General features: G+C 48.5%; 2 protein-coding genes across 3 annotated transcripts in view; one reads left to right on the top strand and one right to left on the bottom strand.

Annotated features, from left to right (window-relative positions):
• Positions 1-18,931, bottom strand: part of HSPA5 (heat shock protein family A (Hsp70) member 5) — a 458,542-nt gene that overhangs the window by 390,707 nt on the left and 48,904 nt on the right. The gene's annotated exons all lie outside the window — the stretch shown is intronic.
• The window catches only part of MVB12B (multivesicular body subunit 12B), a 303,240-nt gene that overhangs the window by 262,413 nt on the left and 21,896 nt on the right, over positions 1-18,931 (top strand). For both annotated transcript variants that reach the window (XM_079324481.1, XM_079324482.1), the window contains 3 exons: positions 56-185; positions 1,048-1,170; positions 10,681-10,778. In XM_079324481.1, the coding sequence (XP_079180607.1) occupies positions 56-185; positions 1,048-1,170; positions 10,681-10,778 (351 nt within the window). The remainder of the gene's footprint in view (positions 1-55; positions 186-1,047; positions 1,171-10,680; positions 10,779-18,931) is intronic.

Genomic DNA, 18,931 nt, shown 5'->3' with positions numbered 1-18,931 from the left:
GATAACATTTATGCTCAACTCTTGCATAACCCCCCGTGTTCTGTGTTTTTTGCAGAAGAAGTGGCTTTCAGGAAGAAGAGGCTGTGCATTAAGTTCATCCCGCGGGACTCCACGGAGGCGGCGATCTGCGATATCCGGGTGCTGGGCAGGTCCAGGCAGGCCCCCCCTCAGTACAGCTTCATAGGGTGAGTGCCCCCAGCCCCAGGGCTGCCGGGGGGCCTCAGCCAGGGCAGGGCCGGCCCCTCTGGCTGCCCAGCAGCGCCTTGTGACAGGCAAGCTTGTCCTTAGAACGGCCCACGAAGGTACCAGAGCTACTGAGCTTGATGTGGGAATTAACTCACCCCTCCTTTTCTGTTAATTGCACTTGTTCTCACTGACCAAGGAATTAACTCACCCCTCCTTTTCTGTTAATTGCACTTGTTCTCACTGACCAAGTGTTGGTGAAACACATCATGCCAATGGGATGTGTGCAGTGCTGTTCCTGCTGGGATGTGGCAGTGCTGTTGTGGTGGGATGTGGCAGTGTTGGTGATGTTGCTGTTGTGATGGGATGTTCCCTGTTGCTGATGTTGCTATTATGGGATGTTTCTCTGTCTCCCCAGGGAGTTGAACAGCATGGGGATCTGGTACCGCATGGGCAGTGCTGTTGTGATGGGCAGTGCTATTATGGGATGTTTCTCTGTCTCCCCAGGGAGTTGAACAGCATGGGGATCTGGTACCGCATGGGCAGTGCTGTTGTGATGGAATGTTGCTATTATGGGATGTTTCTCTGTCTCCCCAGGGAGCTGAACAGCATGGGGATCTGGTACCGCATGGGCAGTGCTGTTGTGATGGGCAGTGCTATTATGGGATGTTTCTCTGTCTCCCCAGGGAGCTGAACAGCATGGGGATCTGGTACCGCATGGGCAGTGCTGTTGTGATGGGCAGTGCTATTATGGGATGTTTCTCTGTCTCCCCAGGGAGCTGAACAGCATGGGGATCTGGTACCGCATGGGCAGTGCTGTTGTGATGGGCAGTGCTATTATGGGATGTTTCTCTGTCTCCCCAGGGAGTTGAACAGCATGGGGATCTGGTACCGCATGGGCAGGGTTCCGCGCAATCACGACTCGGCGCCGCCCGCGGCCGCTCCCGCCCCAGCTCCAGCTCCAGCCCCTGCTCCCAACCTGCCAAGGTAGGCTTGCTGCAGAGGCTGTAGGCCTGCAGAGCAGGGGAAACAGCAAACTGTCCCTTTCCTTTGCTTCCGACTGTGCAGGATGTTGTTTCAACACACACGTGGGGTTGGCTCAGAAGGGTGAGCCAGGGCTGCAGCCAGACTGGTTGTTCTCCTTGGCCAGAGGGAGGAGAAGTGTCTCTGCAGACTTCACAGGGGAAACAGGTTCTGCTCATCTCCAACATAATCCATTCATGCTTTGAAGTGCTGGTTTTGTTTTTTTATTTCCTTGAGCCCAGTTGCTGAGCTCCAGTTATGCAGCTGGCAGGAAGGTGCCCAGCAGCCTCCCCATGCTGTGGCTGATGGGAGCAGCAGTGCTGGGCAGTGCTGTCTGTCCAGGCTGCTCTGCATGTTACAGGCAATATTTCTGTGTGTGCATCAGCAGATGTGCTGCTGTGTACACTTTCATACACCACTAGTGCTGTACTGACAGTCTGCTTGCTGGGTTTCTCTGGATAAGAACCAGTGTTGTTAAGCAACAAACCAGCCCAGGCAGTGATTAAACTGAGAACTTTGCTCTCCTGACATTCACTCTGAAACACAGCACCCAGTGTGAATTGTCCTCCAGCTGCTGGGGCTCACAGACTGGCCAGGCCAGTGCCAGGGGACATTCTCCTTGGGTCCCTTTGTGCTTCTGCTTATTTAAGTGTATATGTATTTTTGCACTAGACATTTTCTACCCTGCAGATACCTTTACAGTATTACAGTAACTAGTGAGAGCTAGAATTTCAAAGGAGTCAGCAGAAAGGAATTCCAAGGTTCCAGTTTGTGTACAAAGGTCATTGTATCACATGGGTGGAAATTCCTTATGTCCTTTGGAGTCTTTATTTGCAGGTTATTTCAGAGTTGGACTTTAATCTGCTGCAGCAAGTTCCCCAGGAAGCTATCAGGTACCTCCTTAAGACAGGGGTGTGTATTTGAGCCTTCACCCATGACCCAGACTGGAATCCACTGTCCTCTGGTGGCTCTTGGAGCTCTCCAGGGCATTTGGGTGTTTGTTTCACTGGGAGTTTGCTTGGTCAGCTGCCATGCCCTGGCACAGTGCTTGCTGTGCTGCAGGCAGGTGCTGCAGGCAGACATGCTGGCATCTCCTCAGAGGTGGAGGCCAAGGAGATGAGAGGCAGCAGCTTTCTGCAGATTCCAGCCTGTCCCACTAGACCTGAGATGTTATTCTGAAGCTCTGCTGGACATAAGCTAGATGCCAGCCCAGGCCAGGAGAGATCAGAGAGAAAGATGTCTTGCTTTTAGAGCACAGATCTTCATTTTCTTTCTGCAAGAAATACCTTCTGGGCAGGTTTCCACAATAAAGAAAAAAAAAAATATTATCATGGCAAGAGAATGTCAATGGCAGTGCTTAATCAGTGTATGTGCAAGGGTCACTTGATGGCTGACCAGGGAGGGCTGCAGAGCAGTGTCAGAGCTTTTGGGAACAGGGCCAAAATTACAGCTCAAAGTATCAGTGACAGTCTGAAAAGAAGTGTTTACAAGGCTTATATATTTTATAACCTCTTGTTGTGCAGTTTATGGTTTACAATGGCTGCAAGAAAATTGGATCAGTTTTGTTTTACTTGCCAAATAAAGCAAATGTCAAAATAGTCAATATAAAATGTATTCTAATTTGGCTGAGTTAAACCAGCCAGTATGCAGTGGAATAATTGAATGTTACATTAATGCCTTGTAGTAAAACCCACCTGTCTGTAGCCAGCTCCACTCTCACACCCCATGTGTGATTTACAGGTAACTTTTACACCACCAGCCTGATCATTCAAAGCATCTTTCATGTCTGTTTTTTTACTCTGGTTATTTATTATCCAATATATTTTTTAAGAAATAGAAATGTATATAAAGATGCATCCTGCAAGTATTTAATTATTACAGGGAAACAGACAACTTGAAGACCTCTTCCAACACTGTCAGCAGTGTGGTGAGTTACTCAACACAGTGTTTGTGGAAGACTGCAGTCACAAGTAATCTCTAATTTTCACATGACCACAGGGAGGAGATTACCCTGGCAGCCAGTTTGCTGTTTTATTCCATGTCCTGACAGGGGTGGCACTGGGGTGTCCCTCAGCAGAGAGGGGCACTCAGGGAGCAGTGCTGCATGGAGCCCTGTGGGGGTTTGCTGCTGTCAGACATCTCTGCTGCTCCCTTCAGGTGCTGTCTGCACTGTAGGATAGCTCTGAGTCAAGAGGGGCTTCAGAGCAATGCTGGCTATAAACTAAACCCTTCTGTGCAACTGGAAGGAGTTTTTGCTGTGGGACACGTGTGTCTGTGCTGGCCCCTTGCTCTGGGGTGCAGGGTGCTGGTGGCAGGGGATGTGGCCCATCAGAGCTGTCAGGGAGTAATGCTCCCCCAGGGCAGTGCTGGTTCCAGGTGACTCACCTGGCCTTTGGCACACTGCTGCTTCCCTGTGCTCCCAGGATTGCCAGTTACGGGCTGGGTATGGAGAGCAGCCGTGGCAGGAGAGTTGGGGCAGGGTGTGGGCTCAGCTCTGCCCTGCCCCAGGCTGCTGCACTGGGCTGCAGCAGGGTCTGTGGGTGGTGTTCTGCTCCTGGGGTCTGGCTCCAGCCTTTGGAGCAGTCCCTGGCTGCTGTGGGTACAGCAGAATCAGCTAGGAGCCCTTGGCTGCAGCTGCCTGGATGTGCCCCCAGCCCAGCCCAGGGTTTCTGTGGCTTGGGAGCAGATCCCAGTCCCTTCCTGGGTGCCCTGTCACTCCAGCAGTTTGTCAGTGCAGGCAAGGTGTCAGTCATGGTGTCCAGGTGTGCTCTCAGTGACAGGATTGCACTCAGCTGTCTGGTGGATGTTATCAATCTGGGATGGTGCTCTGGGCAAAGGAGCACTCTGCTTGCAGATGATGTGTCACAGGCACTCAATCTTCCTCTTGGAGACACCAGGCTTCAGTCACAACTTTCACTTGTTGATGTGAGGTTTAGGAAACATGGATTCACACTGGGAATCGTTCAGTCATTTGGTTTGTGGGGTGTCACCCACAAGGTGAGTGATTTACCTGGAGAGGGAAGATCTGGCCTGCCCTGTGTGCCTGAAATCCAGCAGAAGCAGGTTGTTTTTGCTGCAGGTCAGGGCTCCAGGCACTGCTCTGGCACAGGGATGTGCAGCTCTGCTGTACAGAGAGCCATTCTCTGCTGGAACTCCTGCATGAGAGCAAGATGGGTGACTTTTCCTTCCGAGCTCCCAGTTACCTTTGCACTAGTTAAACTGGCCCCTCCTTAGGAAAAGGAAACAATTAGTTCCTGTTCCCTGCTCCCAGTGGAGCTTCATGCTGAGCAATGTAGGAATTCCTTTGCTAGGCAGAGAAGTGTGATTTTTCAAATAGATTTATTGGCAGTGTTTGAAAGGGTGGTGTGAGCTTGGGAAGGGATCAGTCTGTGGCTTTGTGCTGCAGGCTGATGATGTGCAATCCAGGCAGGTCATAAAGCAGCTCCAGCAAGCCAGAGAGGAGACCCAGGCTGGGCTGGATGCACCAGCTGCCCCTGCACTGTGCTGATGGAAGGGAACCTTCTGCCTTTCCTAGTTTTTAAGTAGCTACCCTATTATTTAGAAAGAGCTATAATAGTTTATTTCTTTAAGTCATTTAAGATAGATTTTTATGAAGCATCTGTAAGGGAAAAGGTTCCAGGGTTCAGTGCTGTTCTGCTCTGGTGTGGAGAGAAGCCAAATCCTGAGAAATTTGCATTGCTGGTGGTGTGAGGGCCAGAATGGACAGAGCAGTGGGGCCCTGCCTGAAATCCCTCACCTGAACAAATGCTGCCAGACAAGGAGCACTTAGGGATGGATATTGCTGGTATGACTGGAAACTGTTCTGGGAAATGTTGCCAGTAGTGTCCTGTCTGCACAGTGCTGCTTTCTTGATGGAGTTGCATTTTTTAATCTGTTTCATCAGGAGAGCTGGAAAGTAAAACCACCTTCTGACGTGCAACTAATTGTAGAAACTTTTGCATTGGAAAATACCTATAAGATCAAGTCAAAAAGTAGTTATTAATTACTATATTTTGAAAATACTATGTGGCTGAATGCTCAAATCACTTGCATCATGAAACAACACAATATTCCTAGTTTTTAAATTACACACTTAGCAGAAGCCAAGGATGTCCTAAGGGCTGAGGTCACATCTCAGCAGCAATGGGTTAAAAACCCTTCACCAGTAAGGTGAAGCCTGGAGGGGATGTTTCCATGGTGGGGGTGGTAAGACACAAAATGCAAGGGTGCATTTCCCATGGTGTGTGCAGGTCTGTGGGGCTGGGGTGGCTCAGGCTGGCACAGCTCCCCAGCCTGGTTCCCATCAGGGTTTGCTGTGGAACAGCTCTGGCTGTGGCTCACAGCCAGCCCAGCTGCACGAAGACCTGCAAAAACTGGTCACACTCCAGCCTGTTTCGGTGGTAGAAAATGATGATTTGGAAAAAATGTTTAAAAATACAGTTGGTTTCCAGGCACAGGAGGCTCTGGCAGCAGCTGAGAAGGAAAGCTGTGAGCTGTAATTAGAAGGAGCCTGATGGATCTGGCCGATTTTGAGGATGCATTGAAAAATCTGTGGAGTGCTCTGAGTGAGGAGGCTTCAATCTTCTTAGAGTCATTTTTCTTTATAGAGAGCCCTCTTCCTGCTCCAGCAGTGCTTCTGGAGGCATGTTTTCTTTGGGGCATAGCACAGGGTTTTTAAGTCCAAACCAGAGGTATCCATTTGGAGAAGCTGTGCTCTGGGTTGTTAAATAAACCCTGCAGGAAAACAGAGCTTTCTTTCCCTAAAACTTGTGTGTTGTCTGCTATTTAATATGATCTCTGCCACTGCTGATTTGTAATCTGTGCTTTCACCCTGAAGTGCATGTGGTTGTGTTCGGATATTTCCTTTAAATCAATCACTTTCACCATTTTCCAAAACACTTCTTGAGTTTATTGCTTTTAGTAAAGTGTTTGGACTGTCATTATTTATTACTGGCAAAGTGCTGACAATGTGCTCTTCCCAAATGAGTCTTCCTGTGGAATATTTGAGTAGCAGGTTTCAGGGAGGTGTGGGTGCCCCTGGGCCAGGCTGTGCCTGCAGCACTGCAGGGTGTGCCTGGGCAGCCCCAGCCCCTCTGAGCCCCTTTGCATCTGCCCTGGGCTGCACTCTGCTGATTAATGGGACAGAATTTAAATCCTAGCCCAGCAAGCTTACACCCTGTGCAATTTATCTTTCTGGAGTATTTCTGCTGTTTGGCAGTTTCCCCACTGCTTCCTTACGTGTAAAGCCCTGACTGGGGAGCAGCTGTGAGGGTGTGAGGCAGGGGCTGCCCAGCTGGGACAGCACTGCAGCAGCACTGCAGCAGCACTGGTGCAGGGATTGCATGGGGCTGCAGCTCCCTCTCCAAACAGCCTCCGTTCAGCTTGCTGGGCTTTTTCCTGCAGTTTGGCAGCTGCTCTGTCCTGGCTACTCAGGTCTGTGATCTGGATTGGTCCCTGTGCAGAGGGAGCTGCAGGAGCTCCGTTCTGCATCAGGCCCTGCATTTTGGGTTGGGGGTGTGCAGCGGGTGCTGTGAGGGGCACAGCATCCATCCTGCCATGGGGCAGACACCCCCTGAGCCCAGAGTGTGCTGCCTCCTCCCTCCCACAGCTGGGAAAGTTAAATGAGGAGATCTGGATGTGGAAAGAATCGCTCACTCTTTTTCATTCTCTCCTGCCATTGGGCTTTTATAAAACCTGACTCTGGCACCCCCCAGTTCTCATTGACTCTTAGGAAACAGGATATTTTAGTAGCTTGGAATGAGATGAAATGCTTGAAAAGCCCATATGTTGCTTGTTTTAGGGAAAGGGTCAGGAAGGTTTTAAAAAGTATTTAAATATTTGGTTTACACGATTAGAATAGATTGTCTGGAATGAAGTCCATTACCCGAGGTGATTGTTGCCTTGCAGCTGAGCTTTTCATTGCAGTTCTTTGCAGTATGAGGTAGGTGTTCTGGCATCTCAGTGCCCCAGCACAGCCTGAGTTAGGGGCTGTGAGGAAATGCTGTAGCTGGGGTCTGCTGGCCCCACAGATGCCTGGGAGATGCCTCGTGGCAGAGGGGTGATTGCCAGTTCACAGAACCCCAGCAGATTCTTTCTTAGAAATGTCTTTTCCAGTCTCCATAAGCAAAGCTTTCATGTTAGATTGCATTTCTTGAGAGCTTCAGCCTGGTATTAACTCATTTTTGGTGTGTTTTCAGCTTCCTACAGCTTGAAATTTAATTGTTCTGTTCTCAGTTTTTCCTGGGGAATGATCTTTGCATGATCATTGTTTATGGGAAGTAAAAGTTGGTTTGTTGTTTCTTTTTTTAAGGTATTCCCATGATACTGTAGGTTTTGCAGCACTGTTCTGAAGGTTGTGAAAAAATCAAACTTTGCTGCCTGACAGTTGAGATGCTGCTCTGGGTGTCACACTTGTGCCACTCCAGCTGTCACTGTTGGGTCCAAAGCCCAACTTACCATTGGGCTTTTGCTGTGCATTGTTGATATTTTTATATGAATTGTGAAGCATCCTTTGATATCTGGCACTTCCCCTTGTGATCCTCTGCTCCCTTTTATGAGTACTTGCCCCCTCACTTCAAAAGCAGTTCATCACCTTCCTGCAGACAGTTCTTAATAACAGCTTTGGAACTGCTGGGCATTCCTGGGCCTGTTTTATGTGAGTTTCTCTCCAGAAATGTTCAAAAAGTGGCCACAACGTGCACAGACCTCAAATCCCCTTTGCCTGCACGTGAAGGATCTCCTTATCACATGCTGACTTGTTCTATGGGTTTGCTGAATAAAAGAGCAACTGAAGTGAAGAGGGTGATTAAACTTGCTCTAAATTGGCTTGAAATTGCAGCATGCCTGGGGAAAAATATGTTGTGTATTGCAGCAGTGCTGGAGCAGTGGGTTTGTCCCCAGCTGTGGGGAAGGGCTGAGCCTGGGCTGGCCAGACTGAGGCCAGACTGTCCCTGCTCATCTTTGGGCAGGGGAAAGCTGCAGCTCAAAAGGGAGAGACTTGCTGCCATGCCTTAACATCAGGGATTCACTGAGCTGCTAATAATTACTGTTAATATCTTGCAGTGGAAACTTTTGTGGAGATGCTGGTTGAGGCAGCCCTGAACGGCCGTGCTGGCATGATCAGAATGCAAATAAGTGTCATTAGCCTAATGATTGTGCTGTCACCAGGCGTGCAGCAGCACTGTTGGGAATGTGTCACGCAGTACCCGTGAATTTGGAAAGTGTGTCAAAACACAACTTCAATTAGTTTGCTCTAATTATGACTCCAGAGAGTTCATAAGTATATCACTCCTCATTAAAAGAGGTTTTCTGCTGTGGATTAGCACAGCACATGAAGGGCTGCTGCAGCAGGGGAGGCAGGCTGTGCACAGGGTGGGTGCCCAGGGCTGCTGCAGGTACAGCAGCTCTGGGGCTGCTCTGCCCCAGCCCACCCAGCAGCTCCTGGGCTCACAGACCTGCCAGGTCAGCTCTGGGCAGGAAGAGCCTTAGATGGTCCTGAGCAGGCTCTTCAATTAAAAATAACCAAACCAACAAACCCCAGACCAAAAAAGCCCTGGAAGGAGCCACACTTGGTGCTGAAACAGAGATGTGCCCCAAAAGCTTTGCTCTGGTAGAAGTCAAGGATCACAGGCAGTCAGAAAAACCAGCCTGGCCTCTCCAGAGAACCCCTGGGGGTGCTGGGTGTCTGTCCCCCTTCCCAGGATATTTGTGCTGCATTTTCCTACTGCCTGCTCACATTGCCTGAGCCTGTTCCAGCTCTGCAGAGCAGGAGGTTGCTGTGCTCACAGGTGAGCAGTTGGGTAAGGGTTAAAGTAGTAATTGTTTAAATCTTTTAGGCTTTCCTCCCAGTTCTGTGATAATTTGATGAAGAACTTCACCCTAATTAAATATTCAAATTAGGAATAAGTGTCAATATGGCTTCCTGGTGCCTGGAATGATGATTAATTGTATTCAAAACTCTAGTGGCCGCTGTAATCTAAACCAAACCGTTGTTCTTGATTATTTCTGCAACACATTTACCATGTTTTTGTTTTAAAATTTAAGCTTGTAATTGATTTGCCATATGCCACAGAACTGCACATACTTCCACGATATGTGTTTAGGAACTTGGGGACTTTGTAATTGGGATTTTCTTGCTTTTCAATGGCAGCCTCTTTTTTTTGTCTTCTGCAATGCAAAATGATTTGGCTCTCTCAACACATGAGGAAAATGCATTATGCAGTCAAGTTTGTAGGTATAAGCTATATCGATCCTGGCCAAAGTTTACATTAATTTAAAATAAATTAGGCTTTGTTTCCCATTCCTCCCCACGATGTCATCTTTTATAAAAAGAAGGAGGGGAGGGGAGAGCTGATTTCCATGCAGCAGTCACTGCCTGTCTTGTGCAGCTGATGTTCTTCCTGGAGACATCTCTGGCTGTCTGCAGCAGCTGCAGTGATGGAATGCCCAGTTGTGCTACGTCAGAGCAATTTCTGCTGAGAAGAAAGCAGTCCCCCGTAGAGGGCAGAGAAATTCACTCTTTCTGCTGCCTGCAGTTGGTGGCTTGGAAAATGTTTTTGAATACTTGTATTAAAAGTCAAATGAGAAGCATGTCATGCCCACAGGCAGTGGTCTCCTGTTTTAAAGTGTGTTCATAGCAAACATGCCTCTGCTCCAGAGATCTCATGTGGATTGTGTTTCAAACAGCAAACTGATAGCCAGATTCAAATATATTTTCACACCATCTTTTTTTGGTTAAAAATAGCTTTGGAAAGCAAAAGCAAACTCAGACTGATGTTTGCTTTTTCTTATTTTATCTGTTCACCATCATCTGCATCAAGGGCTAAAAATACCGTGTTCTTCCCAAAGCATGTCCTGTTTTTGAAGGCAGAGAACTTCCAGATGCCTCCTGTGGTAGCTCAGAGCTGCTGAGGACAGGGCTTGGTGCCCTGCTGGGCACAGGGGGACACAGGGGGCCTGCTCCTGTGCCAGCAGGGAGTGCCAGGCTCAGCTCTCACTCAGCCTGCTGCTGCCCTGGCCCCTCCATGAAGAGCAAACAGATTTTTAATGTGTGGCAGTGCAGTGCAGGAGATTAATGATAACACTGTATTGCAGTTCACACTGGGGGCCTGCACTGGAAACAGATGTGGATTAAAGGGGCAGAGCTGTGCTGGCTGCCCTGGCTGGGTGCCCTGCTCAGGGTCACTGCCACTGCCCGTGGACACTCTGGGAAGCAATGCTGGAGTTGTTGTTTGCTGCTTAACCTGCCTGGAGTGAGCTGGAGTGATCTGGCAGGAGCAGCAGCCTGTGCTGAGTGCTGACATCTGCCCTCTGCTCCTTCCCCAGGCAAAATCACTGACTCTGCCCTCTGCTCCTTCCCCAGGCACATCTCACTGACTCTGCCCTCTGCTCCTTCCCCAGGCAAAATCACTGACTCTGCCCTTTGCTGCCTTCCCCAGGCAAAATCACTGACTCTGCCCTCTGCTCCTTCCCCAGGCACATCTCACTGACTCTGCCTGCCAGTTTCCGGGGCAAGGGCCACAGCAGCCGCCTGGACCTGGAGCACCAGCACTCCAACCTCTATGCCATCTCAGGTGAGCTGTCCCTCAGGTGAGCTGCCCCTCAGGTGAGCTGCCCTTCAGGTGAGCTGTCCCTCCCTGCTCTGTACACCATCTCAGGTGAGCTGTCCCTCAGGTGAGCTGCCCCTCAGGTGAGCTGTCCCTCCCTGCTCTGTGCTGCACCCACTGCTGCTGGGACACAACTGTGCCTGGAGGGTGTTTTTGGCAGTACTATTACACCTGAGCAAATATTGTTACAGGCATGGTAGAATCACACTTAGCAAAAGTTTCACTCTGTTCTGTTCTTTTTGCAAGAGGAGAAAGATACTGGATTTAAACCTGACTCTGTTCAAAGCCTGATGAAAATCTAGTCTCTTCATCTGGCTGAAGCAGATTTTAGGACAGTCTGGAAACCCAGCAGTGGGCTGTGCAGTGGAAACTGCTTGTGTGAAATCAGGGAAGAGAAGATGGCAAAAATGTGCCACTCACAGGTTTGTTCTGGTACTAGTGAGTGACACTTGTAACATGGGCACATGGCATTAATTCATGTACCATAATCAAAGAGTTATTTAAAAGATAATCTCAGCTTGAAACTGGAGCTGCAGGTTCCCAAAGAGATAAAATGTAGTAATTGCATAATCCTTGTCAGTCCTCGTTTTTCTTGTCGCTCTCCTGCCCTGATGGATTTGGGATGCAGGGAAGGTGTGTTGCTGTGTTGGGATGAGGCAGTTCTGCATGGGGTGGGTGGGAAGCTGTCCTGGGGAGCACCAGGTGCAGAGCTGTGTGTGCTGTCAGTGGCACTGCCCCTGCTGTGGCTCCTGCTTTGCCTGAGCACTTCCCCAGGTCCTTACAGGCAAGGCACAAAGCCAGGCCTGGAACCAGGGCATTAGTCCTTCATGTGCTTGAGCACATTTCAACATGTAACCCTTGATTTCTCCTCCCATTGCACTTTCTGCCCAGAAAGGCTGCAATGAGCTGTGTGTGCTGTAAGGACTGGAACTGCCCCTTACCCCTTGGGCTGTGTAATGCAGTTGTTGTTTGCCCAAAACTGGAGTCAGGGATAAAACGGTGCTGAAAGCAGCAATTACAATTTTTAACCAGTCCTTTGTCATTGCCAGTCCTGCAGTGCCACACTGGGTGAGCAGAAAGTTCAGGAGGCTTCTCTTGGCACGTGCTGTGGGTGAGCCCTGGCAGGTGCAGGGGGGAAGCACTGCCCAGAGCCTGGCACAGCCTGGCACAGCCTGGCACAGCATCCCCATGGCAGCCCGTGCCAGGCTCAGAGCAGAAGGCAGGATGAGTTCAGAGCTGCTGCAGGTCTGTGGGTGCTGCTGGGAGCAGGATGGAGGAGCTGACAGGTTTGATGTGCATGCTGGGGCAGGCAGCTGCTGCAGGAAGAATGCCTCACTCCAGACAGACCTGTTGACAGACACAGCTCAGTATTTCACAGCACAGCCTTTCCTCATGGCCTTCACTTTAATTAAGATGTTGTTGTGACTACATACTGCCTTCATTTCAGACTTGAGCATCTTCTGCCAGCATATTGCTTTGGCTTATCAGAGGCACAAGCACAGTGAGGGAGAGGCAGCCCTCACAGGCAGGCACAGATAATAACATACAGGGAAAATTCCTCAATGAAGTGAAAAATTACTTATAATAATGGTACTCAAATAGAAGGGAAATAAGTCACTCTAAGGGTATATAAATTTTTATGATAGTGTATAAACAGCCATAGCCTGCCTTGTCTCCCATCTATTGCTGCAGAGAATGAGGGCAACATCTAGCATAAAGAAAAATACAATAAGAAAATGAAGAAATGAATGGGAAGAGCTGGAGGATTGATCACCCAGTGTATTTGTATATCCTGATGTAAAAGGTGCTGCTGACAGGTGGCCAGGTTTCTTCTGTATAAAAGCATGTGTGTGCTGTCAGGGCAGTGTGAGCAGCCTTGTTTGGATTGATGAATTGCCTGCTTCCTTGATTAAACCTTCCATCACTTACAAAACAAAAAGCCTGTGTTTCGATGGCAGAGTGGGACATGTCAAAAAAATCTGTCTGCTTTACCTTTGTGCAGATGTTGGGCACAGACTGTAACATGTATTATTAAAATGAATGTGGCATTTACTGTGCATTATTTCTTCCCTGGGAGAAGGGACCTGTAAATTATATGCTAATAATAAGCTTTAACCCTTTCAGGAACCAAGACTTGTAGGGCTGTAAATATTCTGCAGGCCTCTCTTAATTGGATGTGCTCTAACACCACTGCAGACTCTGAAGTTACTGAGCAGCCCTTGCTGCCAATGATCTGTGCATTCTGCTGAACAGGACTGTCTTTTTCCCCCTGAAATTTCCCTGTAGCCATCTTGCATTGGCCTGTTCTCAGACTAGGATAGAAATTGTGCTGCATGGAGTCTGTCAGTCTGTACAGCCCCATCAGGATGTGTGCATGAAGCAATTAAAGCCTCTTTACACCAGTTCTGTTCAGGAAACAGTTGTATCAACTTCCAGATCCCCTGGCAGTCTATAGCCAAAAACCCAACTTCAGTTTCCAAGGATCTTTATTCTGGCAGAAATTTGGAGATACCAAGGTGATCAGTTACCTTTGGGTAAGACCAAGGTTCATCTTGTAAACACTTAAATACGGAAACAGTGCTGGGAAAGCAGCAGAACAAAAGCAGAACCTGCTTTGATATGTTTGTTGGTAATATTTTCAAGGAACACTTGCCAGCTGTCAGCCCCAAAGAGTCAAAACATTTGTGCAGTACCTTAAGAAATAATGATGTTAGCTGGACACACTGAGATGTCATCCAGAAGTTTGAGCATCCATCCTTGTGTTATCCATGGAAATAAAGCAGGGACCAGAAGCACAGCATCTCTCACCACTCAGAGCAGTCTCTGCTCAGTTCAGGACCTTGCTGAGCTGCAGGTGAAGGTTTTCATGCTCTTGAAGAGGAGAAAAGCCATGTCCTCTGGGTTGGAGCTAGCAGCCTAAGACACTTTGTTCTGGTGAAGGAAGGTGTGCTGAGAGCTTTTACCTGAGGAGCAGTGGGTTTCCAGCAGCCATGTGGTGCTGAAATGCCTTTGCATGTGTGCCTTACCCTACAGGTTCTGTTCTGTGATCTTTGAGCACTGTAACTGGCAAATCAGGTTCCTTGTGTGAGGTGTTTCTGTGGGGAGATGGGCTGGCAGCCATGAGGAGGCTCCCTGAGCTCTTACAGGTGCCACTTTCACCTCAGCTCTGCCTTGTTTAGTTTGGAGTCACACACCAGTGTTTATTACCTTAGGGAGGTAAATATTTGCTAAATGGGTATTTATTACCTGTATATATAAATAGGTATTTTATGATATTTAAATATTTATTGCCCTCTTTAAGACTCTTTCTGGGAAAAGTCAGAGCAAACTCTGGTCTGAGAGTTTGGAGAGGAAACTTTGTGAGCAGAGGCTCCAGTCCAAATTCCACCTGCTGAGTCACACAGGTGAGTGTTCCCAGCAGGAAGGGCAGGGGGACCCAGCCTGGGCCAGGTGAGCCAGGGCCAGGTGAGCCAGGCTCTGCCAAGGCTGAGCTGAGCTGGGTTTGTGTGCCAGAGCAGGGGCTGCAGTGACATTTGGGGTTCTCTCCATGCAGGTTTCTCATCCAGCTCTCTGGAGGCAGCAGAGAGAATAGAAACTGATGTTAATGGTCTGGAAAAGCATCAAAGCCAGTGGATTCCTGAGAAGGAAACTGAGCAGCTTTCTGCAGGCTGGGCTCTGCAGGGGCAGGTGCAATGTGTCTGGGCAGTGGTGTGGGAAGTGTTCCCTGCCCCTGACACAGCACTTTGCCTCCTGAGCCCTCCTGTTCTGGAGGGGCTGCCTTGGAAATGCCTTGGGGTGTCTTCACTCTCCCCCCACTCCCCATTTCTTTTCTTTTTTTTTTTCTTTGGTAGTGACAAAAGAAGTCTATGTCAGAGGTCTTCTAGGTTTAGATTTTGTTATAATGTAGTGTCCATATGTCAACTTCCTTCTTGTTGCACAAGGCCAGGTTATGTTACATGTCAATTCCTTAGTTTCCTTTCAAAAGACACAGTAGCTCTCTCCTCTATATAGGAGGACAGGTGTTTTCATCAGAGGTTAATAATTTATTTTTACAAACTATTGTTTTGCTTCATTATTTTTGTAGATAATTAAATTATTCACTTGTCACAGTGTGTTTACTAAAACAGGTAATTTGGAGAAAAAAAAAAGGAGATTCTATTTTCTGGATCAGTGCACAAGGATTGCTTTTATCTTCATCTTGTAGCACAGTTCCTGTTGATTGTTCAATTGTCTGTAATGTTCAAGGGTTTGAGACCCCAGTCTCAGAAGGGGAGGCCCTGTGCTGCCTCTTACTCTGGGTCCCCATCCCTTCACTCAGCTCTTGGTGCTTCTTAAGAGTAGAAGCAGAACTAAATATATATTTGTGACACTGAATTTTAATAAGGATGGTCCAAAAGCCAGACAAGTTGTGACACAAGCTTTATTCTGCATTGAAACCTCTTTCCTGAAGCTGAGATTAAAGTCAGCCTGTTCTTTACCCCATTGCAATTTCCAGTCTTTGGACTAAGAGACCTGGATAATCTTCCAGCTATGAAAGGCTCTATTAATATCCAGCAGTTCAGGGAGGCTGGAGTCTCATGCAAAATGCTGCAGCTGCGTATTTCAGAAAGGGAAGTGTGTTGCTTAATGAGATTCAAAAAGTGTGTTTGTTATTAAATTCTGCCACCCACGGTGGGCAGCCCCTTGGTGTGCTGTGTCAGTGTGCCCCAGGTTAGCCAGGCTGTGCTGGGCAGGGACCCCAGCAGGGGGATGAGCCAGGGCTCTCCCACAGGTGGCATTTCTGACAGAAATATCTGCTGTTCTCCTCTCCTGGCACGTGCAGGGAGGGGAGGTGGGGGCCTGGCTGGCACTGCCCTGCCCTGCCCTGTCCCCTCTGCTCCTGGGCTGCTCCCCTGTCCCCCAGCTCCCCATCCCCTCCAGGCAGCCTGATGGGTGAGAGGATTTCCCAGCTGGAACCCCAGAGCCATGGATTGTGTGTGAGCAGGTGTAGGGCACAGCCTGGTGGCACAGCCAGGGCTTGTGCAGGGAGGGGAGATCCCTGTGAGGAGATCCTGGGACAGGGACGGGAGATCCCTGTGAGGAGATCCTGGGACAGGAGATCCCTGTGAGGAGATCCTGGGACAGGGACAGGAGATCCCTGTGAGGAGATCCTGGGACAGGAGATCCCTGTGAGGAGATCCTGGGACAGGGACAGGAGATCCCTGTGAGGAGATCCTGGGACAGGGACAGGAGATCCCTGTGAGGAGATCCTGGGACAGGGAGGGGAGATCCCTGTGAGGAGATCCTGGGACAGGGACAGGAGATCCCTGTGAGGAGATCCTGGGACAGGGAGGGGAGATCCCTGTGAGGAGATCCTGGGACAGGGACGGGAGATCCCTGTGAGGAGATCCTGGGACAGGAGATCCCTGTGAGGAGATCCTGGGACAGGGACAGGAGATCCCTGTGAGGAGATCCTGGGACAGGGACAGGAGATCCCTGTGAGGAGATCCTGGGACAGGGACAGGAGATCCCTGTGAGGAGATCCTGGGACAGGAACAGGAGATCCCTGTGAGGAGATCCTGGGACAGGGAGGGGAGATCCCTGTGAGGAGATCCTGGGACAGGGACAGGAGATCCCTGTGAGGAGATCCTGGGACAGGAACAGGAGATCCCTGTGAGGAGATCCTGGGACAGGGAGGGGAGATCCCTGTGAGGAGATCCTGGGACAGGGACGGGAGATCCCTGTGAGGAGATCCTGGGACAGGAACAGGAGATCCCTGTGAGGAGATCCTGGGACAGGGACAGGAGATCCCTGTGAGGAGATCCTGGGACAGGGACAGGAGATCCCTGTGAGATGATCCTGGGACAGGGAGGGGAGATCCCTGTGAGGAGATCCTGGGACAGGGACAGGAGATCCCTGTGAGGAGATCCTGGGACAGGGAGGGGAGATCCCTGTGAGGAGATCCTGGGACAGGGACGGGAGATCCCTGTGAGGAGATCCTGGGACAGGGACGGGAGATCCCTGTGAGGAGATCCCGGGACAGGGACAGGAGATCCCTGTGAGGTGATCCCAGGACAGGGCAGTCCCCACCCCACAGCAGCAGTGGTGATGCAGCAGATGAGGATTGTGGCACTGGTGCCATTCCATGGAGCTCAGCCCTGGGGTGGCCTGCACTGTTTGTTTTGCTTTGCCAAGTGCCAGAGTTTAATTTTTTTAAAATAGGGAGCTGCTCAGAGGTTTGGATATTTAAACAGTTATTAACCGAATGACAATTAACAGATTGCAGAGACAGATTTTCTTTTCAAAACCCCCAAAATTGAGTACAGTTTGCAAAACTATCACAGCATAGTAATGACAATGGATTTTGATTTCCCGGAACTGATATTAGAATCCTTATTAAACTATGTGCATCTGCTTTTAATTTACTCCAAATAATTGGAAAATGCAATGAAGCTTTCCAATTAAAGCTTGGCTTTATGCTGTTTAATAATACCCCCCATAATATTATAGCTTATGAAGTGACAGGTGAGTTGGTCTATGAATAAAACATAAAGGCAGCAAATAAGGGACAGAAAACCAGAGACAGTTGTTGGGGATTTAAAATGCTGGATGTAATTTGCATATATTAATCTCTTCTTTTCAGCCTTATCAGGCGTTCCTCAGTATTTGAAGTTAAAATAGCATTGACAGGCGGGAGTATGCTTAGTTTTTTCAAGGATTTATTACTTGTATAATTTCTGATCTTTAATAAGCAGATATGACTGATCCTCATAGTTCTATAGAAATCAGTTAATTGTTCCAGATGGCGTGTACTGATTATGCAAAATTACTTTTCACACCATTTTTTTTTTTTTGATGGAGTTTGGAGTAAAATTAAATTTTTATAGCCTTCTTATCATGCTGTTTTACAGTGGGTTTTGCACAGAAGTTGAATTTAATAAACTATATTACATTGACCAGCAGAGTTATTCTAATGTAGCATTCTGTGATTTGACAAAGAATAATAGAACACGCAGCTCATTGTGCATTTCTGTGCTGCTAATAAAAAGGAGTTGCAGTGCAGCAAACCAGGCTGTTATTTATGAAGAATGCCTCATTTGCACAGTTAAAAATGCAGAATTGCTACAAGGAGGTGTTGTCTCCTCTGGGTGGAAGGCTTGGGCAGAGTCAGTGTGGTTTGTGCAGGTTGCATCAAGGCAAGCAGCAGTTTGAGTGCCTGGCCTGGGGCAGCAGCACTCTCCAGCTCTGAGCAGGAGGTGTCACTGCTGCTTGCCCTGATTATCACCAGCAGACAGCTCAATGCCATCCTGCATCATTGAAAACACTTGCAAAGTGCTGGCCTTCATTTATCTAATGAAGAGCAGTTTGTAGGAAATAAAGCACACATAAAGCTCTTGCTAATAATTTGAGTGCAGTTAGCCTGGGCAGTGCTGGGGGTGCCCCATGGCCTGGCAGTGCTGCAGCAGTGCCCAGGTGGGTGGGTGCCTGTTCCTGGCTGTGCTGCAGCTTTGCCCTGTCTCATTTTGGCAGGTCCCATCCCTGGCTGAGCCACGGGCAGGGCAGAGCAAGGGTCCTGCCTGTCCTGCCTGGCCTGGGGTCCATCCTGGGGGCTGCACTGCCACCCCCCCAGCCTCTGCCCCAACCCAAGGCACCTTACTGGGCCTTGAAAAGCAAACAGCAACTGTTTAAAAAATGGCCTTATGCTTAATGGATAAGGGGGGGGCACCATAAATGGACTGTTATGAAGAGTGCATATTTTTAACTCCATAGAAAAAAAGACAAGTAATTAACTCAGCCATTAGAAAGCTCAGAATTTCTCCCGTCTCCTCTTGAGCTAGAAAATGGTTTTGTGTATTCTTTTATATGTACATATAGATATGAATATATGGTATATATGGAGACAACTAATGGCATAAATCAGAATTATTAGAAAATATTTGTTCTAATGAAGTAATAATTTGGTGGTAACGTATTTCATCAGTGTAGCTTAAGGCTAAATTAAGTGGACAGACTTTATATGGATTCTCTAATTTTAATCTTCAAAATGCTATCTAATGTCTCATTAAGACTTTCATATAATGTATCTTAAGTACAGTCATTAAATATAGTTTAGGGAGATGTATGTTCAGATATTGCTTAAA

The sequence above is a fragment of the Erithacus rubecula genome (assembly GCF_903797595.1).
Source record: "Erithacus rubecula genome assembly, chromosome: 21".
Lineage (NCBI taxonomy): Eukaryota > Metazoa > Chordata > Aves > Passeriformes > Muscicapidae > Erithacus > Erithacus rubecula.
Note: the sequence above shows the minus strand (reverse complement) of the source record. Positions and strands in the feature narration are given on the sequence as shown.